Source organism: Canis lupus, chromosome 15, assembly GCF_003254725.2.
Source record: "Canis lupus dingo isolate Sandy chromosome 15, ASM325472v2, whole genome shotgun sequence".
NCBI lineage: Eukaryota > Metazoa > Chordata > Mammalia > Carnivora > Canidae > Canis > Canis lupus.
The window spans coordinates 8,250,794-8,275,966 of NC_064257.1; the positions used below are offsets into that span (position 1 = coordinate 8,250,794).

At 65.9% G+C, this 25,173-nt stretch overlaps 1 protein-coding gene across 1 annotated transcript; it reads right to left on the minus strand.

The window, feature by feature from the left end:
• Nucleotides 1–893: 893 nt before the first annotated feature.
• Nucleotides 894–24,783, minus strand: GPT2 (glutamic--pyruvic transaminase 2). The gene is made up of 11 exons (XM_025420003.3): nt 24,529–24,783; nt 17,638–17,727; nt 15,697–15,805; nt 10,970–11,103; nt 9,539–9,782; nt 6,241–6,320; nt 5,452–5,588; nt 4,373–4,547; nt 3,203–3,358; nt 2,297–2,409; nt 894–1,450 (listed from the first exon to the last, which is right to left on the minus strand). The coding sequence occupies exons 1-11, from the start codon at nt 24,766–24,768 to the stop codon at nt 1,360–1,362; spliced, it is 1,569 nt and encodes a 522-aa protein (XP_025275788.1). The 5' UTR covers nt 24,769–24,783; the 3' UTR covers nt 894–1,359.
• Nucleotides 24,784–25,173: the final 390 nt, after the last annotated feature.

Here is a 25,173-nt window from a genome sequence, read left to right on the forward strand (position 1 = left end):
GGAGCCCGGGCGCCGGCACCTCCCGCTCTATCGGCCGTCCACCGAGCACAAGCGCCATCTCCTCGGTTTGTAGGAAGGAAAAGCTCCGAGGCGGTCCCTGTGCCGCGGGGGCTCGGGTGCCAGCAAGCGGGGCGCTCCGACCCACCCCCCGCAGCGCCGGCCCTGGGGACCTTGGGGGGCGGACCCGGGGGGAGCTCGCAGCGTGTGGATGCCGACACGTGGCTCTAAGCTCAAGTGTCTCCGACGTCCACTACGTGCACCTGGCCAGGCCGCCGGGCACTCGGACCCCCCACGAGCTGGCGACGGGCTGGATCCACGCGGACAGCGGGCGCCGTGGAGGGGACGGTCCTGGAGGATGGCCCTCGCCCACCGGGCACCTGCAGGGCCTCCTCGCCCCCGATGACACCCTGGGCCGCTGTGCGCAGGCTCAGGGAGCCCTCGGGGGAGACGGGCCGCTGGCCCACGAGGCTGGGCACCTGCAGGCAGGGGCCCTCCGCGCTTCGGGGAGACTGCCGGGCGCCCCCTGCGCCCCCAAGGCCTGGAGCCCTCACATGGGGCCCCGCCTGCACGTGCCCAAGAGGACCCTCCTCCCCGAAGCCCTCACGACCTCCAGCTTCACCCTGAGGTGCGCAGAGCCTCCCTGCCCGCGACGGGCTCCCGCGGGCCCTGCTTCACCTGCAGCCTGGCTCGCGCCCCCCACCCCTGCGGGACCCCTCGCCTCGGCCGTAGCCACCAGTACCTGTCACAGGCCCGCCTGGCACCCCGTCCGACGCCGCCTGCCGCGGCCGCCACCACCCTGGCCTGAGACCCAGGCCACGTGCCTGCAGGCAGGAGCAGTGACCCTCCTGCGCCTCCAGCGACCCCGAGGCTCTCCTGTTCGGAAGAACCACATGTTCACACCGCTGAGGGTTTTATTTCACAGATCACGGTGGTGAGGTTAGGATCCCAGCCCTGGCCACGGTCGGTCGTCACACGTTTCCCGACACCTGCTCGTGTCTTCGGAAGAGAAACCTCTCCCCCTACACACCCTGGCTGTTCTAGACCCCAAAGGACCTCCCCGAAAGCAGCGACAATTCAGAGAACACCGGCCACCTGTGCTGAGCAAGTCCCCTCTACTTTGGTTGCTTCAAAAAAAGAAAGAAAAAAAAAAAAAACACCCAGGACTTCCGAGTTACCCCCCATCACATTGCTCAGAAGAGAAGAGCTCCCGACATCAAGGCACAAGGAAAGAAGTCTCTTGGGGCAAAATGACAATGAGAGCGACTGGTGACCTCCGTGAGGCCTGAGGCCAGGCCGCTGGGGCGGCGAGTCCAGCGCGGGGCGGCCAGGCGCCCAGAGGGAGGCCGAGGCCAGCGGTCCTCAGGCGTACTTGTCCAGGAACGTCATGTGGAAGTCCTTCACCTTCTGCAGGACGGTCTTCAGCTTCTCCACCGGGGGGAGGATGGTCATCCTGTCCGGGAACAGCAGTGCGGCCTCAAGCTGCGCACACGGCGCCCACAACGGACAAGGGAACCCAGGCTGAACCCGCCCCCGGCCCGCCCCCCGCCCGCCCCCCATGGACACACGCCCGGAGGCAGCAGGACAGGCAGCATGGGGCCACCGCCGCCGCCGGGAAGCCTGCCCGGCTCTGAGCCGTGTAGACCCTTCCTCTGCGGCCGGACTTGCTGTTTCCCGCGGGTGCAGAGCCAGCGGCTCCTCCTGCGGCGGGGGGGGGGGGGGGGGGGGGGAAGGGAGGGGTCTCCAAATCTCTTGGCGGGAGAACCTCCGGGCTCAGCTGCCCTCCTGGGGCATCCCAGGTCGCGGGGTAATGACACTGGCAGGGCCGGGAGCTCCCCCGGGGAAGGCCGCCCACGAGCTGCCAAGGAGAACCAAGGATGCTGGGAGGCCAACCCTACACGAGCGTCTATGCCGCAGACGCACCTGCCCGCTGGGCCCGCGGCCGGGCTCAGGCTGGGCTCCAGGCTAAGCCCAGGATGCCGCCCTGCACGGAGACCCCAGCCCCTCGCTCAGCGCCAGCACCGCCCCGCAGGGTCCGCACCCCGGGGGTCACGCACATCAGTACGTGGAACCAACTGCTCTGCCTCTCACAGACTCTGGACGAGCTGCTGGGCGCTGCACGCGGGGTCGGGGGAGGGCAGGGAAACTGAGGCACCCATTGGGAACATTCAGACGGCTCGTGATGGGCCGTGCAGGCCGTCCCCCACGGCCCCCGCGGCCCCGGCCCCTGCTGCAGGGACGACGGAGCCGAGCCCTCGGGCTCTGGAGGTGCCGGGGCCGTGCGGGGCGGCAGGGGTACCTGAAGTGGTAGGTGCCTTCCCTCTGCCCGAAGCCGCTGCCAGGCACCACGCAGATGCCGGTCTCCTCCAGGAGCTTCATGCAGTAGAACATGTCGGGGGCCATCTCGTGCGCCTGCGGGCGGACACGGCTCAGGGCCTGGACAGGCTCCCGCGCACTCCCCGCTGCAAACTCGGAGCCCGCGGCCCTGGCGGCAGCTCTTTCCACGGCCAGGTCCCCCCCCCACTACAGGGACCGGGCCCCGACAGCCACGATGGGGTGGCCCGGCTGTGGAACCGCCACTCCTCGCCCACGGCTCGGTCTCCCGTGGTGACCCTCACCCGGCAGGAGCTCAGCAAACCTCGGTGGGGGTCCCCCCAGCACCCAGCACTCAGCCCGGGGTCTGCTCGGGGGGCCTGCAGGGAACGGCGCCTCGGGGTCTGTGCACCCCCCACCCGGTCTACACAGCCTGCGGCACCCGCGAATCGCTTGCTGGCTCCAGCACAAGGAACTGAGCCACATGCTGAATGGTCACCAGGGATTGAGGACATGGGGGGGGGGCATGGGGGCAGCACCCTGAGGAGCACCGGTGGGGGGGGAAAGCACCCGGAGGAGCCCCAGGAGGGGACAGCACCCTCAGGAGCAGCACCCAGGCCCTCCATCCTCAGCGCACGGCCTGCACATGACCCCAGGCCCTCCCGGCCCCTGCACCCTAAGGAGACCCTGGGCGGTGTCGGGGTGTCACGTCCTCGCCCATGGGTCGAGAAGCCCCCACCAAGGCAGCCACCACTTCCTGGCTCTCAGGCCGTCGGTCACATGCAGGACACCCCCCTACCCCCATGAGCACCAGTGCCCAGAGCCCGGGTCCACACGCTCGCCCGGGCGCCCCCTCCTGTGACTCTCTCTGTGCCCCGCCCCCAGGTCCGACCTGTGCGGCCTCCACGGCTCGGCTGGGGATGAAGATCCGAGGGAAGGCGTACATGGCACCCTGCAGGGGGTTGCAGTGGATCCCTGGGACCTGGTTGAACAGGTCCTCCGTCAGCTTGGCCTTCGCCGCCAGGTTCCCCAGCACCGACTCCTTCTCCTGCGGGGACACAGGACAGGCTCCCTGAGCCTCGGGGCGGCCACGCCGGCAACATGAGCATGGAGCCCCAGGCGGCGCCTCTGCCGCCCCACAGGACGTCCTTCCCCAGATGACAAAGCCCCGGCCCTGCCGTCTGAGCGCACTTGGCCCCGGAAGGACGGAACGCCATAGAACAAGCTTCCAGGAGTCAGCCCGCCACGTCCTTGGGGGTGCTGGGTCCGCATGCTATGCGTGGGGCACGTGACACAAGCGTTGTCGGCAACTGGCTGGGAGGCAAGCACGTGTCTGCCCAGGACGTCGGCCGGGCCGGGGGCTGCGGCCTCGGGGTCAGTGACACGTGGCCCACGTGCCCACACGGAGCATTGCTCAGCCTTGGACGGGGAGCGGGTGCAAAGGCACCTCGAGGCAGGACGCCGTGTGAAACGCCCCGCGCAGCTCCACGTGGAGCAGCAGCCACAGCAGCGAGCGGCGGGGAGGACGGGCCAGTGGGCGGCGTGCTCACCGCGTGGACCGGGACAGGCTGCTGGGAACGGTGGCGCTGCCGTCGCGCCACGGCGTGGACGCACTCACACACCAGGCTGCTCGGTTCACCACGGCTAAGACCGCAAATAAATTTTACATCCGTGCGTCTTACTGCAGCTCCAAACCCCTGAGCCTGGAGCAGCCTGGGATGGACTCTGCAGGGACACGACCCATAGGTCCTTGTTCCGACTGGTTAACGTTGGGCTGTCGACCGCGTGGCTCAAAGGGGCGGAGGGACCGCGGGAGCTGCAAGGCCACCACTGACGCCTCGGTCTGGGACCCGGCCAGCTCATCCTCCACTCCATGTCAGAGCCCGCGGCACGGAGGCCTCCGCTCAGGGTGCCCGCCCACCCCGCCCGCCCCACACCAGCCCCAATGGCGGCCCAGGCGCCAGGAGGGCCCGCGAGCACCCCGCAGCCCGTTGGTGACCTTGAGTGCGCGTGAAACCCCGAGAGCCTGGTGCAGCCGTGGCGCCGGGACGCCGCGACTCACCCTGTGGAACTGCTCGTAGGACTCCTCCCCGGGCACCGGCGGGTTCACGACGATGTCCATGGCAGCCTGCCCGGACACCGGGGGGCACAGCCGCACGGAGAGCAGCTTCACCAACTGACCCTTGATCTCGGGGTGCAGGTTGATCACCTCCATGTAGCCTCCTCTGTAGCCACACCTGCAGAGCGAAGGGAGGGGACCAGCATTCAGAGGGGCCACCCAGACGCCCTGGAAGCTGTCCCCGTCCTCCCCCCGGGGTCCCCAACCTCCCCAGGGTCCCCAACCTCCCCAGGGTCCCCATCCTCCCCCCCCCCATCTCCGTTCTGGCCCTACCACAGGGCAGCCAGGCAGCGCGTAGTACCAAGGGGTCCACTGCGACCCACCCTGCGCTCACCCCCCACGGCTCCTCTCCTGCTCCAGAGAGAGTAAACTCCAACCCAAGGGGCCCAGGCGACCAGTCACCTTCCGCCTTCCACCGCTCACTGGTTTCCAGCCCCGCTTCCCCCGCTTCCCCTGCACACTCCAGCCGTGCCCAGGGCATTGCACGGGTACCTCCCTCCTGTACACCCTCCCCCCCCCCCGCATTCCCGCTTCCCCTCTGCGCGTGCACCCCCACCACCACACGTGGTGATTCTCCCCATTTGTCTACGCCTCTGTCTTCGCTAGAACATAGCGGCCAGGGCTGGGAGCGCCATGCGTCACCCACCGCCGTACCCTCAGTGCCAAGACCAGGCTTGGACCCCGAGCGGGTCACCTTGTGTGAGAACCACCACGGGGTGGCAGGGGCAGCCCCGGCCCCGGGCTCTGAGACGCCCCCACCGCGGCCCACCGCCTCCTGGCACCTGTCCACCCAGCTGCCCTCCCGGGCCCCTCAGGGTTCAGTCCCAGGGCAGCAGCGTGGGCCCGGCAGGAAGCGCGGGGAGCCCGGGGCCCCAGCAGGACCTCGCCGCACGGGCGTCCCTGCACCAGGGCTGAGCTCATGCACAGGCCCCCTGAGATGGGCCCCGTGTTCCCCGCGCAGCAGGCCGCCAGCGGGCAGGGCCGAGTGGTGGGGCCGCGGGAGGAAGCCAAGGCCAACGTACTCGCCCATGTAGCCCTTGGAGGTAGAGTGGAAGGACGCAAGCTCCACGTTGCTCGAGTACTCGGGCCCCATCTCGTAGAGCACCTTCTTGAAGGAGTGGAATCTGCAGTCCGGAGAGTACACGTTGTCCTGGTACACCTGGGGGGACAGACGGGGACGGGGACAGTCACCCCGACTGCCCCGCAGCCCCGAGCCGGGTGGCTGCCGCTGCCCAGGACCAGCCAGACTCCGCCTTGGCCGGGATCACCTGGAGGCCTGCCACCCGGCCACCCCTGCACCGTGGTTTGGGTCGCCTGACGGGCTCCGCGAGGGCACTCGATGGGGTGTTATTGTGTGTTGGCAAATTGAATTTAAAGAAAAATCTCTAAATTAATTAATTAATAATAAATAATAAATAAAATTAAATAAGTAAATTGACTAATTAATAAATTAATAAGGGGTTTGCATTAACCTCCTGAAATTTGTAACCACTCGATGGGATGTCATCGTGTGTTGGCAAATTGAATTTAAAGAAAAGATCTCAAAAGTAAGTAAATAAGTAAATAAGTTAAGGAAGGGAAGGGAAGGGGGAAGGGAAGGGAAGGGAAAGGAAGAAGTTTGCATTAACCTCCTGAAATACGTGACCAAGAATCCAAACCCATATAGGGAGGATTCAGGTCACCGTGTCATAGGTCGTGACCTCCTCAGGCCCGGTTAGGACCCCTCCTCCGACACCTGGAAGGTTCCCTGGGTCACAGGCTGGAGCCCGGCCCCCTCCCGTCGCTCCCCAGGGGGCCTGGCCCCGTCTCACCTCATCTGCCAGGAGAAAGAGCTTCTCTTCCCAGGCAAAGTGGATGACGTCCTCTATGCACTTCCTGCTTTGCACCTGACCTGGAAAATCCCCGACAAAACCAGAAGGCCCCTAGGTGAGACCCCCGACCACGCGGCGCCCTGTGTCCCCACGGGCCCTGGGCTCCCACCGCAGCTGCCCTGCCTGGGGGGGCTCAGCCAGCCTCCGGGGCCCCCGAGTGCAGGGAGCCGGGGAGCCGGGCGCGTGGGCAGAGGAGCCTTCCACACTCAGCTGCTGTCTTGTTACCGTTACGAGGTGTGTGTGCGGATGTGGGACCGTCTGTGCCAGAGGACCGAGTCTTGAGGGCAGGATGGTAAACTCCGCGCCCCCGTCCACACCCCACAGCACCGGGGGCTGCTCGAGGGCACGCACGCCGCGGGGCCGGGCGGGGGCCGTGCGGCTCACGGGCTACCCCTGAAGCCAGGACTCCGCTGTCCCCACAGGTCGAGCTGCCTGCAGACCCTACAGCACTCGCCTGGGCCCCACAGCCACCCTGTTAGGTCTGCGCACCGAGGGAGGGGGCGGCGGGTGCCCCAGGAGGGCAAGGAGGGGCGGGGGAGGACGGGGCCTCACAGGCCTGCAGCCCCGAGGGAACGGGCCGCCCTGTGCAGCCCTGAGGGCGGGGGCAGCGATCCCTGAGCCGGCAGACGCAGCAGCAACCGCGGGGCTGCACAGGGAGGGGCGCCCAGCTGTGCCCAGCAGGGGACCCCCCACAGCAGCAGCCACACAAGGAGGCTGACAGGCCTCTGGGGCTTCGCAGCGCAACTGTCCCACAACCCGGTGAGAAAACCCGCCACTTGGCGACCGTCCTTCCCCTGAGTGACAGGCAGCTGTTGTACGGGGACACGGCCCCTCTGCGTCCAGCAGGCCCGGCAACAGGGATCTGGCCAGAAGCCTGGGGACGGGACGGCTCGGGGACGGGCAGTGACCGACTTGGGCGGAGGGGAGTCTGGCCTGGGGTCATCGTTAAAACTCGGGGCGAAGCTCTGGGCTGAGGCTGCTCAGTGGGCAGGTGACGGCCAGAGGGCTCCGACCAGGCCTGGGGAACGGACCGGGTCCCGGACGACGATGCGGATTCCGGCGCACTGCTTACCCCCGGACTTCAGCCTGTGACCCACCCCTACAGCCTGAGCCGGGGGTCTGCCTGAAAACCCAGGGATCCCGCTCACCGTCCCCGGGGGTCCCCACTCATCCTCCCCGGAGGTCCCCACTCACCGTCCCCGGGGATCCCCGCTCACCGTCCCCAGCTCACCGTCCCCGGGGGTCCCCACTCACCGTCCCCCGGGGTCCCCGCTCACCCTCCCCGGGGGTCCCTGCTCATCCTCCCCCGGGGGTCCGCTCACCGTCCCCGGGGGTCCCCGCTCATTGACCCCAGGAGTCCCCCTTCACCCTCCCCAGGGGTCCCCGCTCATCCTCCCCAGGGGTCCCCACTCACCGTGGGGGGGGGCCCACTCACCGTCCCGGGGAGTCCCCCTTCACCCTCCCCAGGGGTCCCCACTCACTGTCCCCAGGGGTCCCCACTCATCCTCCCCAGGAGTCCCTGTTCACCAACCCCAGGAGTCCCCCTTCACCCTCCCCAGGGGTCCCTGCTCACCGTCCCCGGGAGTCCCCGCTCACTGACCCCGGGAGTCCCCCTTCACCCTCCCCAGGGGCCCCCGCTCACCGTCCCCGGGGGTCCCACTGACTGTCCCAATCCATCTGGACACCGTTCAGCCCAAGTGGCCTGGCGCGAGCTCCAGACAAGGTATGGGGCCATCACAGGTGGGCTCCTCCTCCCATCCCCTGCGCCTCCAAGAGCCGACCGAGGCCCACACACACACACTCAGGCCCCAGAGTGCAAGGCCAGCCTCCGCACATTGTAAAGTCACTCTTTAAAAACCACTCACATTATATACACTCACGTGACCCCTTTGCCTAAAATACTCTCTGACGCAGGGTTTCTTCCCACTAAGGCCCAGCCGTGAAGTCACGGGTCCCTGAGCAGGAGCTAGGTGCAGGGAGCATTTCCCAGCACTTCCCGCACGTAGGACCGGCTGCGCCAGGCTGGGACCAGCAGCAGGGGCATCACTTGGAAGCCCCCCGGCACCCCCACCCTAATTTACACCAGGGGACCCTGCAGTAGGGCCCGGCAGTTTGTTTTTTTTAACAAATGAGAGTCTGAGAACCACGGTCCTGGGCGCAGGGAATACCGATGCCTGGGCCCCGCCCCGGAGTCTGGCTGGCAGCCCGGCCTGTGGCAGTTTTAAAAGCTCCCTTTGTGATGCTAACGTGCAACCAGCACAGGGAGCCAAACTGGCGGTTATTTTCCTCCCCGGACCCGTCCCCACCCCCAGGGAGCCCCCCCCACCCCGCACCCGCACTCAGGAATTCAAGTGGTGCTTTCGCTGCGTTCAGGCAGCCTCGGTGATGTTCCGAGGAAGCAGATCCCACAATCGACTCAGAGGCGCTTGGCCCTGATCCGACTCCTCCTACAAAGGAGGAGAGAGGAGCCCTTGTTCCCGCATCCGCACACACCGGGGCAAATGAAGCCAGCGGCCCAGAAACAGGGAAGCAGGCAGCGCTGTGCGTCTGTTCTTGTGGTTGTTGTTTTGTTTTGTTTTGTTTTTAAAGAAAAATATGTAAAATTAAGAGTGCCTTTCAGCTCTCAGAGACTGTTTTGTTCGGTTTGTTTGCGGTTGTTCCTGACCTGGTATTTCCTCCTCGGGTCTCAGGGTACCCAGGGACACCGCGGCCAAGAAAAACAGAAACGCACGCACCGGCGTTCTGAAAACTGGGTCAAAGAACCAGAAGTCAAGGTAAAACGAGGCCTACGATTACGGGCTGTGCGGGAGCAAGCTCAAGGGGACTCTTTGCAAACGCAAGAAAAAAAAAAGTGATCTTAATAATAATGTAACCTGGGGGGCTCTGGGGGGCTCAGCGGTTTGGCGCTGCCGTCAGCCCAGGGCTCCCTGCATGGAGCCTGCTTCTCCCTCTGCCTCTGTCTCTGCCTCTCTCTGTGTCTCTCATGAATAAATAAATAGTCTTTAAAAAAAAATACTGTAACCCTGTCCAAAAAAATAAATAAATAAATGCTTGCATTTGTCCACCTCTTAGTGTGGCCTGTGGCCAACTTTATGGCTTTGTCTTAGCAAACCTGCAGCTGGATCGGGACGCCAGGAGCCAAGAGAACAGCCCATTATTTAAGTCCTTAGGTCCAGGTGTGCGGAACCCCAGCTGCCCCGCCCCCCGCCCCCCGAAGCTGACAAAGCAGAGCACACACCTGTGGGGTTCCCGGGGTTGATGATGCACAGCACCTTGGGGTTACAGTGGTCCTTAGCCTCCTGCACGGCCCGCCGGAGCTCGTTCACGTCGAGGGCCCAGCAGTTCTCCTCGTCCAAGTAGTAGTTCACCTGGATGGCGTCGAGCTCGGAGATGACGGCCGAGTAGAGGGGGTACTGTGGGATGGGGATCAGCACGCCCGTCCGCGACTTGCCACCCCCGGACACCAGGATCTTCAGGATCGTCTGCAACACAGAGGTCACGTCTCCAGGGGACACCGCCACTCCCCGCCCCCGGGTGGCCCCAGCCCCAGCGTCACCAGCCACCCCTGCCTGCCTTCGCTGCAGCCCCCGCACCCCGGGAGCTGCCTGGCTTCCCCAGGCTCACTCCCTCCACCTGCATAGCCATGTCTGCTCCAAGAAGACGGGAGAGCAGATGGTCAAGGTTGTCAGCACAGCCATTCAAGGACTCGTGGCTCGTACTTTCTCAAGAGGGTGTCTTAGAGCAGCAGCCCCCGGAGGCCCCGTGTTGGCCTCTAAGCTCGTTCCCAAGTCCCAGCGGGGGACAACAGGGGACGGTGGGGCCGGTCTGGTTGGTGATGGCCAGGCCCCCCCACCTCCGCTGGACAGACCAGACTCCCCAAGGGATTCTTGAATCAGGATGAAGTCCCCGCCGACTACCACCAGGTGGTGTTCCAACCCGCTGTCCCCGCACTGTGACACCCGCACTGTGACACCCGGGAACCCAGGGGACGCTGCCTGCAAACCCCACTCTGCAGGGGCTCCCAGCTCACACGCAGGCCCCTGGCAGCAGGAGGCCCCGTTGCAAGCAGCTCCACACCGGATCCTCCTCACCAGAGCCCGGCGGCTCCTCCCTTGGCTGCTCCAGGCCCTCGACACGTCCCCGGGAACTAGGGGAGGCCCCAATAGCCGAGCACAGAGGCAGAGGCGGGGCTGACCCCACCGCAGCCTCCCCGCACACAGGCTGACCTGCTGGACCCTGAAGGGTGCCGAGCGACCAGGCACCCACACACATCACCAACAGGAGCCTCAGAGGTCAAGGGGCAGGTGAGGCCGCGAGAGGGAGGGCCGCACAGTGCCGGACGCCGGGGCCACAGACCCAGCACCTGCGAGCCCCCGCCACCCTGGCCCCCCTCATCTCCTGAAGGCTCCCCCCCATCACGCCCCCTCCCCGCCAAGGCCACAGCTTCACACAAACCCAATTACTCCGGCACTGCCTGCCCTCCTTCCGCCTTCAACTCCTTCAGTGGACACCGGTCCTAGGACAGGGACCTGAACCCCCCTGTAGCCACTGAGACCCTGCAGGACCCAGGGCCCAGGCAGCCCTCCTCTCAGTGGGTCCCTGCCGGCAGGCTCACACCTTAGCCCTAACACACAGGTGAACAAGGGATCACAGCCACCACCACACGTACAGAAATGCCGTCGCTGGCTCCAGTGGTCAGGTAAATGTTGTCGGGGTCCGCGGGCACCCCACCGTCCCTCCTGGTGACGTAGGCGGCCACGTCCTCGCGGATGCAGTTGACGCCCTGGCTGGCACTGTAGGACCCTGGAAGACAGCAGGCAGGACCGTGACCAGGGGCGGGGCAGCTGGCTCTACAGAGGTGGTGACCCCAAATAACCCCCAGGGTGGGGCCGAGGAGGCCCTGGGACCCCACTCCCAGGACTCGAGGCTATAGAATCGTGGCCACCACCGACCGGGGGCACATCCACGACCCACCCGTCCACCCACACACCTGCCTCTCCGTCCCCTCACCCGTCCATCCGTCCGTCCATCCATCCGCTCGTCCGCCAGCCCCTCCGCCGTCGGCACCTCTGTGCATCTACCCACCTACCCCCCACCTGCTCGTCTGTCAATACTCCCGGAGCAGCTACTGCGCGTCGAGCTTCAGTCCAGGCCCTGGCTCCCCATCAGTCTGATGTGCCCAGACCCATTTTCCTCCACCCTCCCGGGATCCACACACGTCCTACAACCTGTGGAGCGAGGCTGCTGGGCCTGCTGGGTTGCTACCGCCTCGGCCCGCACGAGCTCCAAGCAACCTGGAGGCACACAAAGAGCCTTCAGCAGCCCTGGAAACGTCGGTGTCCTGACCTGCGTGAGGGCCGCGCAGGTGTGCACCGTGCAAAAACCACTCATTCGTTTTATACCTCAATAAGGAGGGTTTGGGGTTTCTTATTGTAGGGTTTTTGGTTTTTTTACTGTCAGGCCACTGTTTTTGGAAAGAATTTAAAAAATAGGTGCTTGTGCAAGCACCCAACCTGGTCGGAGTCCCAAGCTGGTGAGCTGAGGTGGATGGACGGCTGGGGGTCAGGGGGGAGGCAGGCTTTTCACTCTATGGCCTTTTACGCCCCTGGAACTTTACACCAGGTTTAGGGAGACCCAACCTATTCCTTCCAAGGCTCCGGCAAAACCACCACCAGGCACCAGGAGCGGGATGGGGCTCTGGGCCTCAGGATCAGCCAACCTTGAGGAGCCGCGATCCCCCAAGGATGAAGGGCAGGCAGCAGGAACCCCATGCATATTCTAATGCATCTGGAATACTTTGGGGATTAGAACAGTGGGGAGGCGCCCTTGGCGCTGGAGAGGCCTCATCCAGGGTGCTTGCCTGCGCCCCCAGGCCTGGCCATCCTCCCCTCCCCCCACCAGCAGCCAGGCCTCCCCGCTTCTCCTCCAGCCCCTTGTATGCACGTGAAGCCCAGCCTCCCCATTGGCCCTAAGCTCCCTGAGGGAGGCGCCATCACCTGTTTCCTCTGCCCGTCTCTACCCCCCGCTTGGCCCCACTGCCCCTGTTGATGGCAACCAGAACACACGGCCCACAGACTGGCATCACGGGCACTGCCAGACTTCCCAGCCCCGTCCGGACCTCTTCCCTTGACACTCTGTTCTCAGACCACAGGGCCTTTGCACGCACACGTCTCAGCCTGGCACGCACCTGCAGGTTCTCTACAACTCACCGTCCACATGAATTTGAATCTTATTTGCTCCTTAAACCCTCCCTCGACAGAGTCCCTTGTTAGAGCCCCACAGCTCTCTTTTTCTCCAAGAACTCATGAAAACTAGAGATTACTTTTTACGTGAATTCTTCTAGATATTTGTTTCTCCCAAATCTGAGAGTGAACTTTGTGAGCCTGAAAATACCCCCACCTGGTCCACCAGCACCTAGAGCAGTGCTGGGGTGGGGGTGGGGGGGCAGACAAGGGTCTGCACCTCCCTGGTTATCTGGAGTCCACCTTAATCCTAAAATCCAAGATACAACCTGAGAACTAAATCACACATCAAACAGAAAATAAGAAAACTCTACAAAAAAGCAATTTTAGGGGCGCCCGATGGCTCAGCTGGTTGACTATCAGAGTCTGATTTTGGCTCAGGTCATGGTCTCAGGGTCGTGAGACTGAGGCCCACGTCCAGCTCCAGCAGGGAGTCCGCGCGAGATTCCCTCCTTTGCCCTCTGCCCCTCCCCCCAACTTGGCTCTTTCTCAAATAAACATTTTTTTAAAAAATGATTCCAAAGGGCACGATTAAAACATGTCCAGATGCGCTCTAAGACCTGTGTACGTAGTTAACAATCCCAAACTGGGTCAGGGTAGCCCTGGGCATGTTCCCTTTACGTCTATGGGCAGGTAGGGCAGGTAGGCCCAGGTGACGGGTGCCTGCCCCAGGAGGTCCCTGCCCTACCCCTGCAATGGTCGGGGGGCTGGTGGCGACCCCAGGGCAGGGCTTCTCCACACCGGCCACGGGCTTAGCCTCCTTGAAAAGGCCAGGAGGTGAGTGTAGAGGAGGAGAGGTCAGGGGTATGCACCCCACCTGCCCTCGTAAGGTCCCCACACAGAGCTCAGGGCAGGTCCCCAAAACCCCCGAGACCAACCCTCCTCTTGCTACAACACCCCAGGCGGGGACTCACGTGAACTCGGCCTCCCAAGCTCCTGCCCAACAGCCCTTGCACACAGAGCTGCAAAAACTTCAAGAAGCTTCCAAGGCTGAACAAAGGACCCTCCCCCTCCCCCAGACACCGCAGGAGGCGGGCAGCGGGGTCAGAGGGCGAGCTGCCTCCTCCCGCCTCCCCCTGCAGCCCCAGGAGTCTAGCCCACGGCCACAGGTCTCTCAGAAGTGCCTGCTGTGGGGCAGAGGGTGCGGGAGAGGGCGAGCCCGAGGCTGGCTTGCCCCACGGCGTGCTGGCACCCTGCCCAGTCCGGCGGGAGGAAAGCAAGAGCAGCCGGCCCCCGCCCGACAGGGACACCAAGAAGGACAGCGACCAGACTCTGGACAGAGGAACAGAGGCGAGCACAGGGCCCTTGTTCCCCAGGAAGACTGGAAAAGGCAGGGTAGGGGCAGGGGGACGGCAGAGGCCAAAGGTAGCTGCTCCTGTGCTGAGCAAGCCTCAAGAATCCCTCTTCACGCTCCAGAACACTCAGGCACATGTCCTAGAAAACCCAAGAGCAACTGTTTTTCCTGCTGCAAGGAAAGCTGGACCCCCGCTTGGCTCTGGGCAAAGGGACGGCGCAAAAGTAAACAAGGCAAAGAACAGGAGAGAACAAAGAGCGAGGCTGGAAATCCATCTCAGCAGCAAAGACCAGAGAAGATCATCTCCACATCCTTCAGGGGCCAAATTCCAGGGCTGTTCTCTGAGGGGAGCTCCGGGGCTGGGCAGGTTCCCTCCTGGGGTGCTGTGGGGCAGGATGTGCTCCCTCCTGAGGTGCTCCGGGGCAGGATATGCTCCCTTCTGGGGTGCTCCGGGGCTGGGCGTGCTCCATCCTGGGATGCTCCTGGGTCAAGATGTGCTCCCTCCTGGGGTGCTTCTGGGGTGGCCCGCTTCCTCAATGGGGTGCTCCTGGGGCAGGATGTGCTCCCTCCTGGGGTGCTCCTGGGGCAGGATGTGCTCCCTCCCTGGGTGTTCCGGGGTAGGACTTGCTCTCTCCTGGGGTGCTCTGGGGCTGGGCCCGCTCCCTCTTGGGGTGCTCCTGGGGCATGTGCTCCCTCCTGAGGTGCTCCAGGGCTGGGCATGCTCCCTCCTGGGGTGCTCCTGGAGCAGAATGTACTCCTTCCGTGGGGTACTCCGGGGCAGGACTTGCTCCCCTCCTGGGGTGTTCCGGGGCTACGCGTACTCCCTCCTGGGGTGCTCCTGGGCTGGGCACGCTCCCTCCATGAGGTGCTCCACTCATTCCCTCCTGGGGTGCTCCACTGGCTCCCTCTATGGGGAGCTCCAGGGCTGGGCCCGCTCCCTCCGTGGGGTGCTCCAGGGCAGGACTCGCTCTCTCCTGGGGTACTCCTGGGCTGGGTGTGCGCTCCCTCCTGGGGTGCTCCTGGGCTGGGCGCGCTCCCTCCATGCGGTGCTCCACTTGCTCCCTCCTGGGGTGCTCCACTCACTCCCTCCATGGGGTGCTCCCTCCGTAAGGAGGCAGATGGCTGCACATGGGCTTCCAGCAAAGAGGCCCAAAGGCCACAGCATAGTGGGAAGGGAGGATCCCCCAGGCGGCCCAGGCCCCTCCCAGCTCCCCCCACCCCACCCCGACTCCTGCTGTGGGGTGACAGCAGGGCGAGCGAGGGACCTGCACAAAGCCACCCACGTCCCTTCACAGGGCCTGTCCCTGAGGCCAGTCACCAGGTCAAACCCTCTCGGGGGTGTTGGGGGGACAGGTTAAGCCCCTGACTCTGGATTTCCGCTCAGGTTGTGATCTGGGGTCCTGGGGTCGAGCCGCATTGGGCTCTGTGGGGGGGGAGCCGGGAGGATTCTCTCTCCCTCTCCTCCTCTCTCTGCTCCCCCTCTAGATTAATCTTAAAAATACATACATACGTACATAAATATAAAAAACTTCTAAATATCAGTCTTAAAAAAAACAAAAGAAAAACCAAGGCCGGAAGAACCCCTGCCCTGACCGAAGGCTCAGTCGCCGGGGCCGGCCCCCGGGGGGTGAAGCCCAAGCCCCTGCAGCTGCGGCCTCCCCCTGGGTGCTCAGCTCCGGGTTCCCAGAGCCTGCGGTGAGGAGGGAGGGGCTGCCCCTACCTGTCCAGTCCGCATCACACAGTCACACACTCGCTCACTCTCGGGGTAACCCCCTTGGGGCCAGGGCAGAGCCAGGGCCCAGCCCACGCCCACTCCCGCCCGCTGGGACCCGCTGGGACCCGCTGCTCAGGGGGCCTCACCCAGGCTGTTCCCGCCACAAGCCTGTAGGATCCTCCGGGCTCGTTTCTTAGCATCTTCTGGGAAGCTGGGGCTGTCCAGCAGGTTGGGGTAGGTGCACAGTGCCATCACCTGGGAGAACAGAGGCGCGGCTGGGCCCTGGCACCCCCACCCCGGGGCGCCCACAGGGGCGTGAAGGGGGGCCTGTGCCAGCAGGCCTGCCCCCTGAGGCTTGGCCCTGAGAGCTGCGGGAGGGCGGGGAGGGATGCTGGGGGTGGGGGTGCCTCAGCCCCGACTCGGGACCCCAAGGGGGCTGCCAGGGAGGAGCCAGGGAGCATGAGGGCGGCCCGCAGTCCCTGGCCCCCACTCCTCCGAGGACAGCAGCTCGCACACCCACCCCAAGCCACAGGTCCGGGGTCCCCTGAGCAGGGTGAGGGCGGGGAGCCTGACCCCTTCCTAACATGCAGGGCCCCCCACCCCCACCCCCGCCCTGGGGCCCTGCCCCTTTTCTCTCCATCCATCATCCCCTTTCTGCAGCCAGAACAGAAAGCCAAGCCGGGTCAGCTTTCCTTTCCCTACGACACAATCACCCTCGCCTCACAAATTAAGAGGATTAAGCAAGGAAATGTTTGCAAAAGTGCCAGTAACCCCAGCTCGCAGGGCAAGCCCAGGCTGGCAGGTGAGGAGCTGCACCAGGAGCACAGGAGGGAGGGGGGAGGGAGAGAGAGAAGAGGGGAAGAAGGAGGGGAGAGGAGGGAGGGGGGAGGGGAGGAGGGGAGGGAAGGGGAGGGCCTCACTCTCCTTGCTCCTCAGAGGTCAGTGACCTGGCCTGCACCCCCCTCACCCAGCGGCTCTGAGGACCAGCTGGGGAAGGCGGCAGGAGCCCCACGGGTGGGAGAGGCCAGGCCTACGGCAGCCAGGGCACAACTGCACAGGGGCCACGTTGGCCTCTTCGTGCCTGGAGCACGTGGTGGGGACGTGCCCCCCCAGCCGCGGGGTTCCAGGACAGCCAGGCTCCCCACCTCCCCTGGCGCAGCTGCTCCATGTCATCCCCGGCCTGGTCTGGGGCAGCTGCGTCCACAGGCAGCTGGTTGGCAGCAGTGGCCACGCGAGGGGGGTCCAGTGCACATGCCCCGGCCAGCGCCGGCCCAGGTTCCCTTCCCCAGATCCCAGGTGGACTCCCGGAGCGAAGCAGGCCCCAGCACTCCCGCGACCCCCACGCAGGGAGCAGGGCAGGGCGGCCCGTCCATGCTGGTGCTTCCCGCAGCTGCCCTGTGAACCCTGGCCACGTCAGGGCTTCGTCTGTCCCGGCCCCCCGGAGGCCGCCTTCCAGGCCCTGCCCGGGAGCCCCTGCGCACCCCCCGCACACCCGCACCCACCTTCTCCCCTCAGCCCACAATCCCACCCACGTCCACATCCTCACAGCTGGTGCTCCAACTGAAACGTCAAAACCTGCGTCCTGAGACCCCGGAGCAAGCAGGGTCACACGCCACCCTGGTGGGCGCATCACACTCACCACAGCACCAAGGCCCCAGCCGTCCCCGAAGGCAGCGCTCCGGGCCACCCCGCTGGCAGGGGCAGAGTCCACGCTCAACCTCGGGGCATCTCACAACAGAGGAGGCCGCGGGGCGCCCGACCACCTCCCCGCCCCCCGGGCCTCCACCGCCCAGACGGCCTCTCTGATGCCCTCGACCAAGCTGCACACTCAGGAGCCAAGATCCCAGGCTGTGGGAGGGCAGCGCGTCCCCGAGGGCAGCCCCCCATAAGCCCAGTTTCCTAGAGGACTCTGGAAGGGGAGGCGGCAGCCAGGAGACACCCCGGCACTGGAGGGGGGCCACCCCGACAGCGCCTGCTGTGGCGCCACAGGGGCTGCTCGGCGGGAGGAGGAGGCAGGGATGGGACGAGCCCCGGCAGCCTCAGTCCGCACCCCCCCCAGCAGCCTCTACCCTCGAACGCCCACTTACCTGTCGGAGGAAGGTTATAGGCTGCTGGCCCATGGCCTGGGCGTCCCCGATGTTGGCGCGGATGACCTCGGTGAACGGTTTCTTGATACCCTGAGCAAAGAGGAGGCAACAGGTGGTCAGGCCCTCGATCCTGGATGCCAGAGGCCACGCCAGCCTCGCGGGATATTAATAAACACCCCTATTTTGAGTCTTACCCGGCATCAGGCGTAGCGCCAAGCCCTGGACGCAGCCGGCCCCGTTTCACCTTAACCACGGCCCCGTGAAGAGCCAGCATCGGCCTCACTTTACAAATGAGGACAATGAGGCTTCAAAGGGCTGAGAACCCGCCCAACTCAACACAGGCACTGGGGTTTGAAGCCAGCCAAGCACCACCCCCCATCCCTAACCACTGGACTCACCGCCCCCCACTTCGTACGGAGGCTGCGAGAGCTCTCCCAGGCTACCGGCACCCCGAGGCCGTCGCACATCCAGGGTCCACCAATGCGGCCTGGCGGGGACGCCTCAACACGGGGCCCCGCGGCAAAGCGACTGGAAGGAGGCAGAGGTCAGCAGCAGAGGCCGCGAGACACCGGGCATGGGGACAGGGGGCACCCGCAACCCGCCCCGGAGCTTGGCTCCAGCCGGCAGCCAGGCCACCGTCCCCCCAGAAGACCCCGCAGCAGGGACCTCTGGTTGCTGCCCTGCAGCTTGGCTTCGCACAGCAATGTGGCCTGATTGTCACTTTTTTTTTTTTAAAGCATCAGGGACAGAAAGACTCATGGCCGCGGCCTGGGCAACGTGTCCAGCACAGGAAGAGGGTCCCGGAGAGGAGGGACTTGGAGACCACCCGGCGGGGGGGACTGAAGGACCTCGTCCCGGGCGGAGGATGTGGGACCTGCCGACGCCGGGGGCTCCGTGGAATCAGCCGCCAGGAGCAGGTCGGGACCTCCGGGCGGGCACAGGCATCATCACCTTACAAAGCAGGGGACCGAGGAAGAGGATGAGGCAGGGAGGTCACGGAGGAGGAGGAAGCGAGAGCCAGTGGAGGGCGAGGGCCTGCCAACCTCCCTCCCCCAAGGGCATGCTGGATTCGGATTTCAAAGGGACGATTCCATGATTCCATGTCTTTTTAAACATTTTTTTAATTTAAGTTCAATGTCGTTAACAGAAACCCTATTATTGGTTTCAGGGGGAGTTGAGTGGTTCACCCGCCGCGTAACACGGGGCTCAGCACCCCCCTGAGCCCTCCCTCATGCCCCAGCCCCGGGGCCCCTGCCAGCAGCCCCCACTTAGTTTCCCAGAGTCAAGCGCCTCCTTCTCTGTTTTCCTTTTCCCGCCCTGTGTGAATAAAAGCACCTTCAGAAAACTTCCTGTTTTTAAAATCAGTGACCTACACTTTAAGTAAAAAATAGTGACCTTAGGGAGACGAAAAGCAGCGGCACACGGGTCGTGAGCCTCATTGCTGCCCCCAGACACCCCCGGGGAGAAGGCCCAGGCCAGGAGCTGGCCCCAAAAGCCTGTGGGGCACAGGTCTTGGAGACCCTCCCGCCCCTTCTGCAGCGCTCCCCAGGGCTGCTCAGGATGAGGGGGTCCAGGCTTCGGGGAGAAGCAGCCCAAGGGTCCTGAGGCCACGGCCTGCGGGGCCACCCTCTGCTCCAGGAGGAGGACAGGGTGAGAGCGGGCTTGGGCTGGGGGAGGGACTCAGGCCCTGTGTGCCAAGGCCAGGCCTGAGCCGCCTGGCACCAGCCCCCACCGCCACCCCCCCGCCAGTGTACGAGCCACTGCTGCACTCTGGGCCTGGCCCCGTGGAACGAGCACAGCCCACTCTCAGGTCCACATAAAGCCTGCCCGGGCCAGCACCAGGGACCCTGCGTAGGCCGCTACAGGGGGGACTGGCCTGGAGCAGGGCCCTGGGTGGCCCCGCGCTGCCCGCCGACGCTGGGCCTGCTGACAAGGGGCCTGGGAACACGGGGCGCCCCTTCCCTTGGGCCTGGGCACCCCTAGGCCCCCAACGCTGCTGCGACGCATGAGCCGGGGCGGCGGGAACTGGCTCCCTGGACTGGGCAGCAGGGCAGGACGCTGCTTGGGGCCACCTCAGGGGTCTGGGTGCTCGAGGTCCACATGGGATGGGGGACGGGCTCACCAGGCCTGGGTCACCCGGTAGTGGCCCCGCCTCAGCCCGGGCTCAGAGGCCAGCAGGCCGCCTCCCAGCTCACGCTCACACCCCCGGTGCACATCCAGGTGACCCGCCCGCGTCCATCCACCCCGAGCTGCCTCCCCGTGGGGCCGGGAGATGAGGTCCTACCCAGGGGAGCTCCTGCCCCCATCCAGCCTAGTGAGGGTCAGGGAACAGGCCCCCAGGCTGGAGGGATGGCGGATGTTCGAGGGTGTCCGCAGGGAGGAGGAGCACGACGACCACGGTGCTCCCCAGCTCAGGCTCCAGCAGCACCACGAGAGTCCAGGGACAAAGGCAGCTCCTTGAGCGAGGGACGGCTTCTATCATCTCGTGGGACCGCCGATTCCCAGAGAGCCTCCCTCCCGTTCCACAAACACTTATGGGTCGCCCAGGCCGGGCAACAGGACGAGCAAGCCCGGAGACACCGCGATCCTTCAGAGCCTGGGCTGGTGGAGAACCGCAAGGGGGCACAGGGAGGGGACGGCCCGGCGAGCCCCACACCGGGCGCACCGCGTGGAGAGCCCTGGGCAATGGACTGGACCAGGGCAGGCGGCAGGTGCTACAGGGACCCCCGGGACAGACACCAGACACCAGCCAGCCCCCACGGTCCCTGCGCACAGGCGCAACTCACAGCTGGGGAAACTGAGGCTCAGCACAGAGTCTGGCCCCAACCGTGGTGGAAAGACAAGTGGAGCTGGAGGGAGCACCGCGGGCGCTAGAGCTGCCCAGGACCAAGCGGTCGGCAGAGCTGCAAGGGCTGAGTCCTCACCACTAACACGGGGCGGGGGTGCAGGCCACTGACCTCTGGGGCTCTAAAGGAGGGTCACCCGTGGAGACTGAGACGCACGGAGAGCTGCTGAGCCCCCAATAGGGTCCTGCGCGGCGGCAAGACGGGGCAAACCCCAAAGAACGCACTCCGAGCCCCAGAGAGGAGAAAGGGCTCTTCAGGGCACAACTGGCCTCCGCTGCCTGCACAGCAGCCTCGCTAACACCTCCAACCAGTCTTTAGGAGGCATCACCTGGCCCATCTTGCAGAGGGATAGACTGTGGCCAAGGTGCTCTCGCTCGTAAGGCGAAGCCCAGGATGCAGGTGCATGGTGGCCTCTGAGGGGATCCCCAGGGGGCTCGGCGGTTGAGCACCTGCCTTGGGCTCAGGGCGTGACCCCGGAGTCCCGGGATCGAGTCCTGCGTCGGGCTCCCTGCATGGGGCCTGCTTCTTCCTCTACCTATGTCTCTGCATCTCTCAGGAATAAATAAATAAAATCTTTAAAAATAAAAAATATAAGGCGGCCCCTGAGCTCTAAAGAAACCAATGGGGGAGGTCCCACCCCCTGGGCCTGGAGAGAAAGCCTCCTGTCCCAGCCCTAGGCCTAACCCCGGGCTGCACGGCACCGCCCACTCTACCAGTGTAGACGCAGCACACACTCGTGTGACACTCGCCGCCAGTTTCTCCCGTTTACAAACGTTTTGCCCCAACCGTGCGGACTTTACAAACAGAAGTGAAGCCACGGCTCTGCCTCCACGTGTGCCGCCGTCCTCCCCTCCTGCCACAAAGGGAGAAAGCAGTGGGTGGAGGAGGAACCCAGAGGCCTCGAGGCTCCTGTAACGCTCGCACTGCTCTGGCTGCTCCGGCTGCTCCCGCCCTGGGGCCTGCAGAGCTGACGGCTTCTCCCCCAGAGCCTCAGGGCGGGCCAGGGCGGCCCCACTGGCCTCCGAGAATGGCCCCTTTCACGCTGGGCCGGCCTCCCGCCTCCCGCAGACCCGAGGACCCGGGGACCGGGCCAGGGACGGGCCGCCGCAGCCAAGCCAAACAGCAGCAGCCGTGGCTGCCCCACAGCACGCACTGTTTGCAGAGCACCAGGAGGAAGGGTGCCGGGCATGGGCCGGGGCGGCTGCAGGGGCGGTACGCGGGCGGGGTGTGTGGCCAGGGCGACCGTCACCGCACCCCCTGCGGGCCCTGACCCCCCGACGCCCCCGCTCAGGCCCTCATGACAGCGGTCCGGTCCGGCCGCCGCAGTTCAGAGGCGGGAGCATGAAGCTGTGCAGGGCCGAGCCAGAAAAGGGGAAAATGCAGCTCTCCCGGGGGGGCACTGCGCATGCCAGCTGGGTGCAGAGGGGCTGCCCCCCAAAACGGCGGCCCCCCGACCCTGCTGGCTCGAGCGAGCGGACAGAGTGAGACGGAGGGAAGAGCTGGGATGGAGGCACCGGGCCGGCAGGTGGACTCGGGGCCGCGGGAGTCACAGGCGCTGCCGGCTCACACCACGGGCTGTGTGTCCCCCTCACTCACGGCCCACCCTGCTGCGGACCCCTCACGGTTCCCCACCTCGCACCAGAAGCCCTGGGACCCCTGGGACCCCTGGGCTCCCAAGGCTCCTCCACCGATTCCGTCTCATGCATGTCCCATGACCTCGGAGCCCTGCCACAGCGCTCTTCACCTTCCCCTCCTGCCCTCTCTGCTCCCCCTCTGCTCCCCCCTCTCAGCTCCCCCCAGCCCTATCTGCTCCCCCTGCCCCCTCTGCTCACCCCCACCCAGCTCCCCCCCTGCCCTATCTGCTCCCCCCACCCCGTCTGCTCTCCCTCCTCCCTCTCTGCTCCCCCCTCAGCTCCCCCCACCCTATCTGCTCCCTCTGCCCCCTCTGCTCTCCCTCCTCCCTCTCTGCTCTCCCCTCTCTGCTCCCCCCCCTCAACCCCCCCCTACTCCCCCCAACCCCCTCTGCTCGAAGCCCTGCTCCCACCTACGGTGCTCTCCTAGCTCTCTCTGCTGCCCCCCACCCCTGGCTCTGCTCCCCCCACCTCTGCTCACAGCCCTGTTCCCACCTACGGGGCCCCCCTAGCTCTCTCTGCTGCCCCCCTGAAACACCCCACCATCCTTAAAGAACCGGCGGAGGAGAGGCTCTGCCCAGAGACAGACTGGCAGCCGGCCTCCCGGAGCCCAAGACAGGACACCCTTCTGTCCTAATCGTCCTCATTCCTCCCGAGCCCACACCCAAGCTGCTATTCAGCAAGAGGCAGACTGAATCCCGGGAATTTTCTCTTTCCTAATCCTTAGCCGCTCGGAAACCAGAGGAATCAGGTAACGTGATAAGCCGGGAACAACTGAATCTCAGCTTTGTTTGAACAGGGAGACTTGTTGCAAGGACAGACAAGCCCATGGGCCAGATGCGCAACGGAGCACAGTGGCCAGCTCCCGCGCTCTGTCCCTGGCGCACGGCAGGCCAGGGACGCCCGGGAAGCCGCCGTGCCTCTGCGAGCCGGGCCCAAAAGTCAGCCTGCGAGGACTCCGAGGCAAGACCCTGGGCAAGGACTGGACTGTTCAGCTCACGGCTTCCCTCGGGTTCAAGGGCACGGCGATCGTCACGGCCCCGGAGCCCCCCAGTTCCAGCGCCACTGAGAGCAAACCCAGGAGCCCTCCCCCGCCCACATCCTAGGCTGGAGCCGTCTTGAGCAAGCAGCTGTTTCATCAGATCTTGCGAATCTTCAGAGTATTTACTTTTTTTATATATATATTGCTCTTGACTCGGTCTTCTAAATTCCACTCAGGTCAGAACGCGTATCCTCAGGGGCATCTTTTACACACACACCCCCATTGACCTTGGTTGTGGGAAGGGAGAGATCACTCCTGATCATGTGGCCACTTTTACACACAACTGCCAACTAAAGCCAAGATACCAGCCAGCGAGCCAGCCAAGGGGCGACCCGCGCCATCCCTGTAGGGCCCCAGAGGCTCAGGACCTGGAGCAGCCCCGGGAATGAGCCGACCCTCAGACAAATGCGGTGGCTGAGCAAGGCTCCAGCAGGCGCCCGGGACAGGCCTGCTCCCCACCTGGACTCACAACCCGCAGGCGACCCAAGACGTCCAGGAAGAAAGCTTTGGTGCCAACACACCAGAGTGCCGGAGCCTTGTCCCTGCCTGCCTGGCACACCCCTCCCCAGCCCCCCCTCCCCCCTCCCCCCCCCACCTTCTCCCACCCCCCAATCACTCTTTGGGCTGCAGGCGGGCGGCCTCCCGGTCCCAGTCCCCACAGGCAGCCTCCTGGCACCAATGGGCATCACAAGTCAGGAATTCAGCTCAACAAGTGAGCCGTGTACGCGGCCCTTGCTCTGTGCCAGTGTGGGGGGCAGCGGGAGGACAGCAGGGGGCAGCGGGGGCAGGGTGGGAGGAGGGACGCAGGCTGTGGGCGACCTGGGGTGGGGGTGAGCACGCGGAGCAGGGTACCCTGGCTGTGCCCAGCAGCTGCACCCTGCAACCCCTGTGAGCACGCTGAGCAGGGGACCCCCGCGCCCAGCAGCTGCTCCTCCGTGCCCCCTGTGACCCCACCGAGCAGGGGACTGAGGCCATGCCCAGCGGCTGCCCCTGTCACCCTGTGACCTCTGCGAGCAAGTTTAGCAGGGGCCCCCGGCCGTACCCAGCAGCTGTCCCTCTGCAACCCCGCGACCCCCAGGACCCAGGGGAGCATGCTGAGCAGGGGACCCCTGCGCCCAGCGGCTGTCCCCCATGACCCCCGTGCTCCCACCGAGCAGGGGACCCCTGCGCCCAGCGGCTGCTCCCCGTGACCCCCGTGCCCCCCCAGCAGGGGACCCCCTCGCGCCCAGCGGCTGCCCCCCACGCCCCCACCGAGCAGGGGACCCCCCTGCGCCCAGGGCTGCTCCCCGTGACCCCCGCGCCCCCACCGAGCAGGGGCCCCCGGCCCCCCGCGCCCCCGAGCAGGCCCCCCGCGCCGAGCCCCCGCGCTCACCCGCTGCAGCTCCAGCTCGATCTCGCCGGCCTTGAGCACGATGGGCCCCCGCACCGCGTACTCCACCGCCTTCACCTGCGGGTTCATGGACTCGGGCGTCAGGATGCGCTCGCGCCGGCCCCGCGCCGGCCGCACCTGCAGCGCCGAGGCCCCCGCGGCCGCGCTGCTCCGACGCCGACCCCACGGGCCCGGGGCTCCGGGGCCGCAGCGCCGCCCGACCAGGGCCGCCGCCCGCTGCATCGCGTCCGCGGGGAGTCGGGCCGCGAGAGAGGAGCGTCGGTCGCGCCTGCCGGGCCCCGCCGCCGCCGCCGCCGCCCGAGTCCGCGCCCCGCTAGCGCCGCCGCCCGCCGCCCGCCCCGGGGCCCCGCGCCCGCAGCCGCATTTCAGCGCCCGGCGCCCGCCCCGCCCGGCCCCCTGCGCCGCACGCCCCCCGCCGGCGGGCCCGCCCCGCGCACGGGCTGCTGGGACTGGTAGTTCCGCGGCGGCTGCCGGCGCCCAGGCGGGGCGCGCGCCGGACTACAAGTCCCAGAGGGCCCCGCGCCGGCCCCCGGGGGGCGGGGCGGGAGGCGGGAGCGCAGTCCGCGCGCGGGCGGGGGCGGGGGCGGGGCCGCGGAGGGGGCGGGGCCGCTCGGGGGCGGGGCCTCT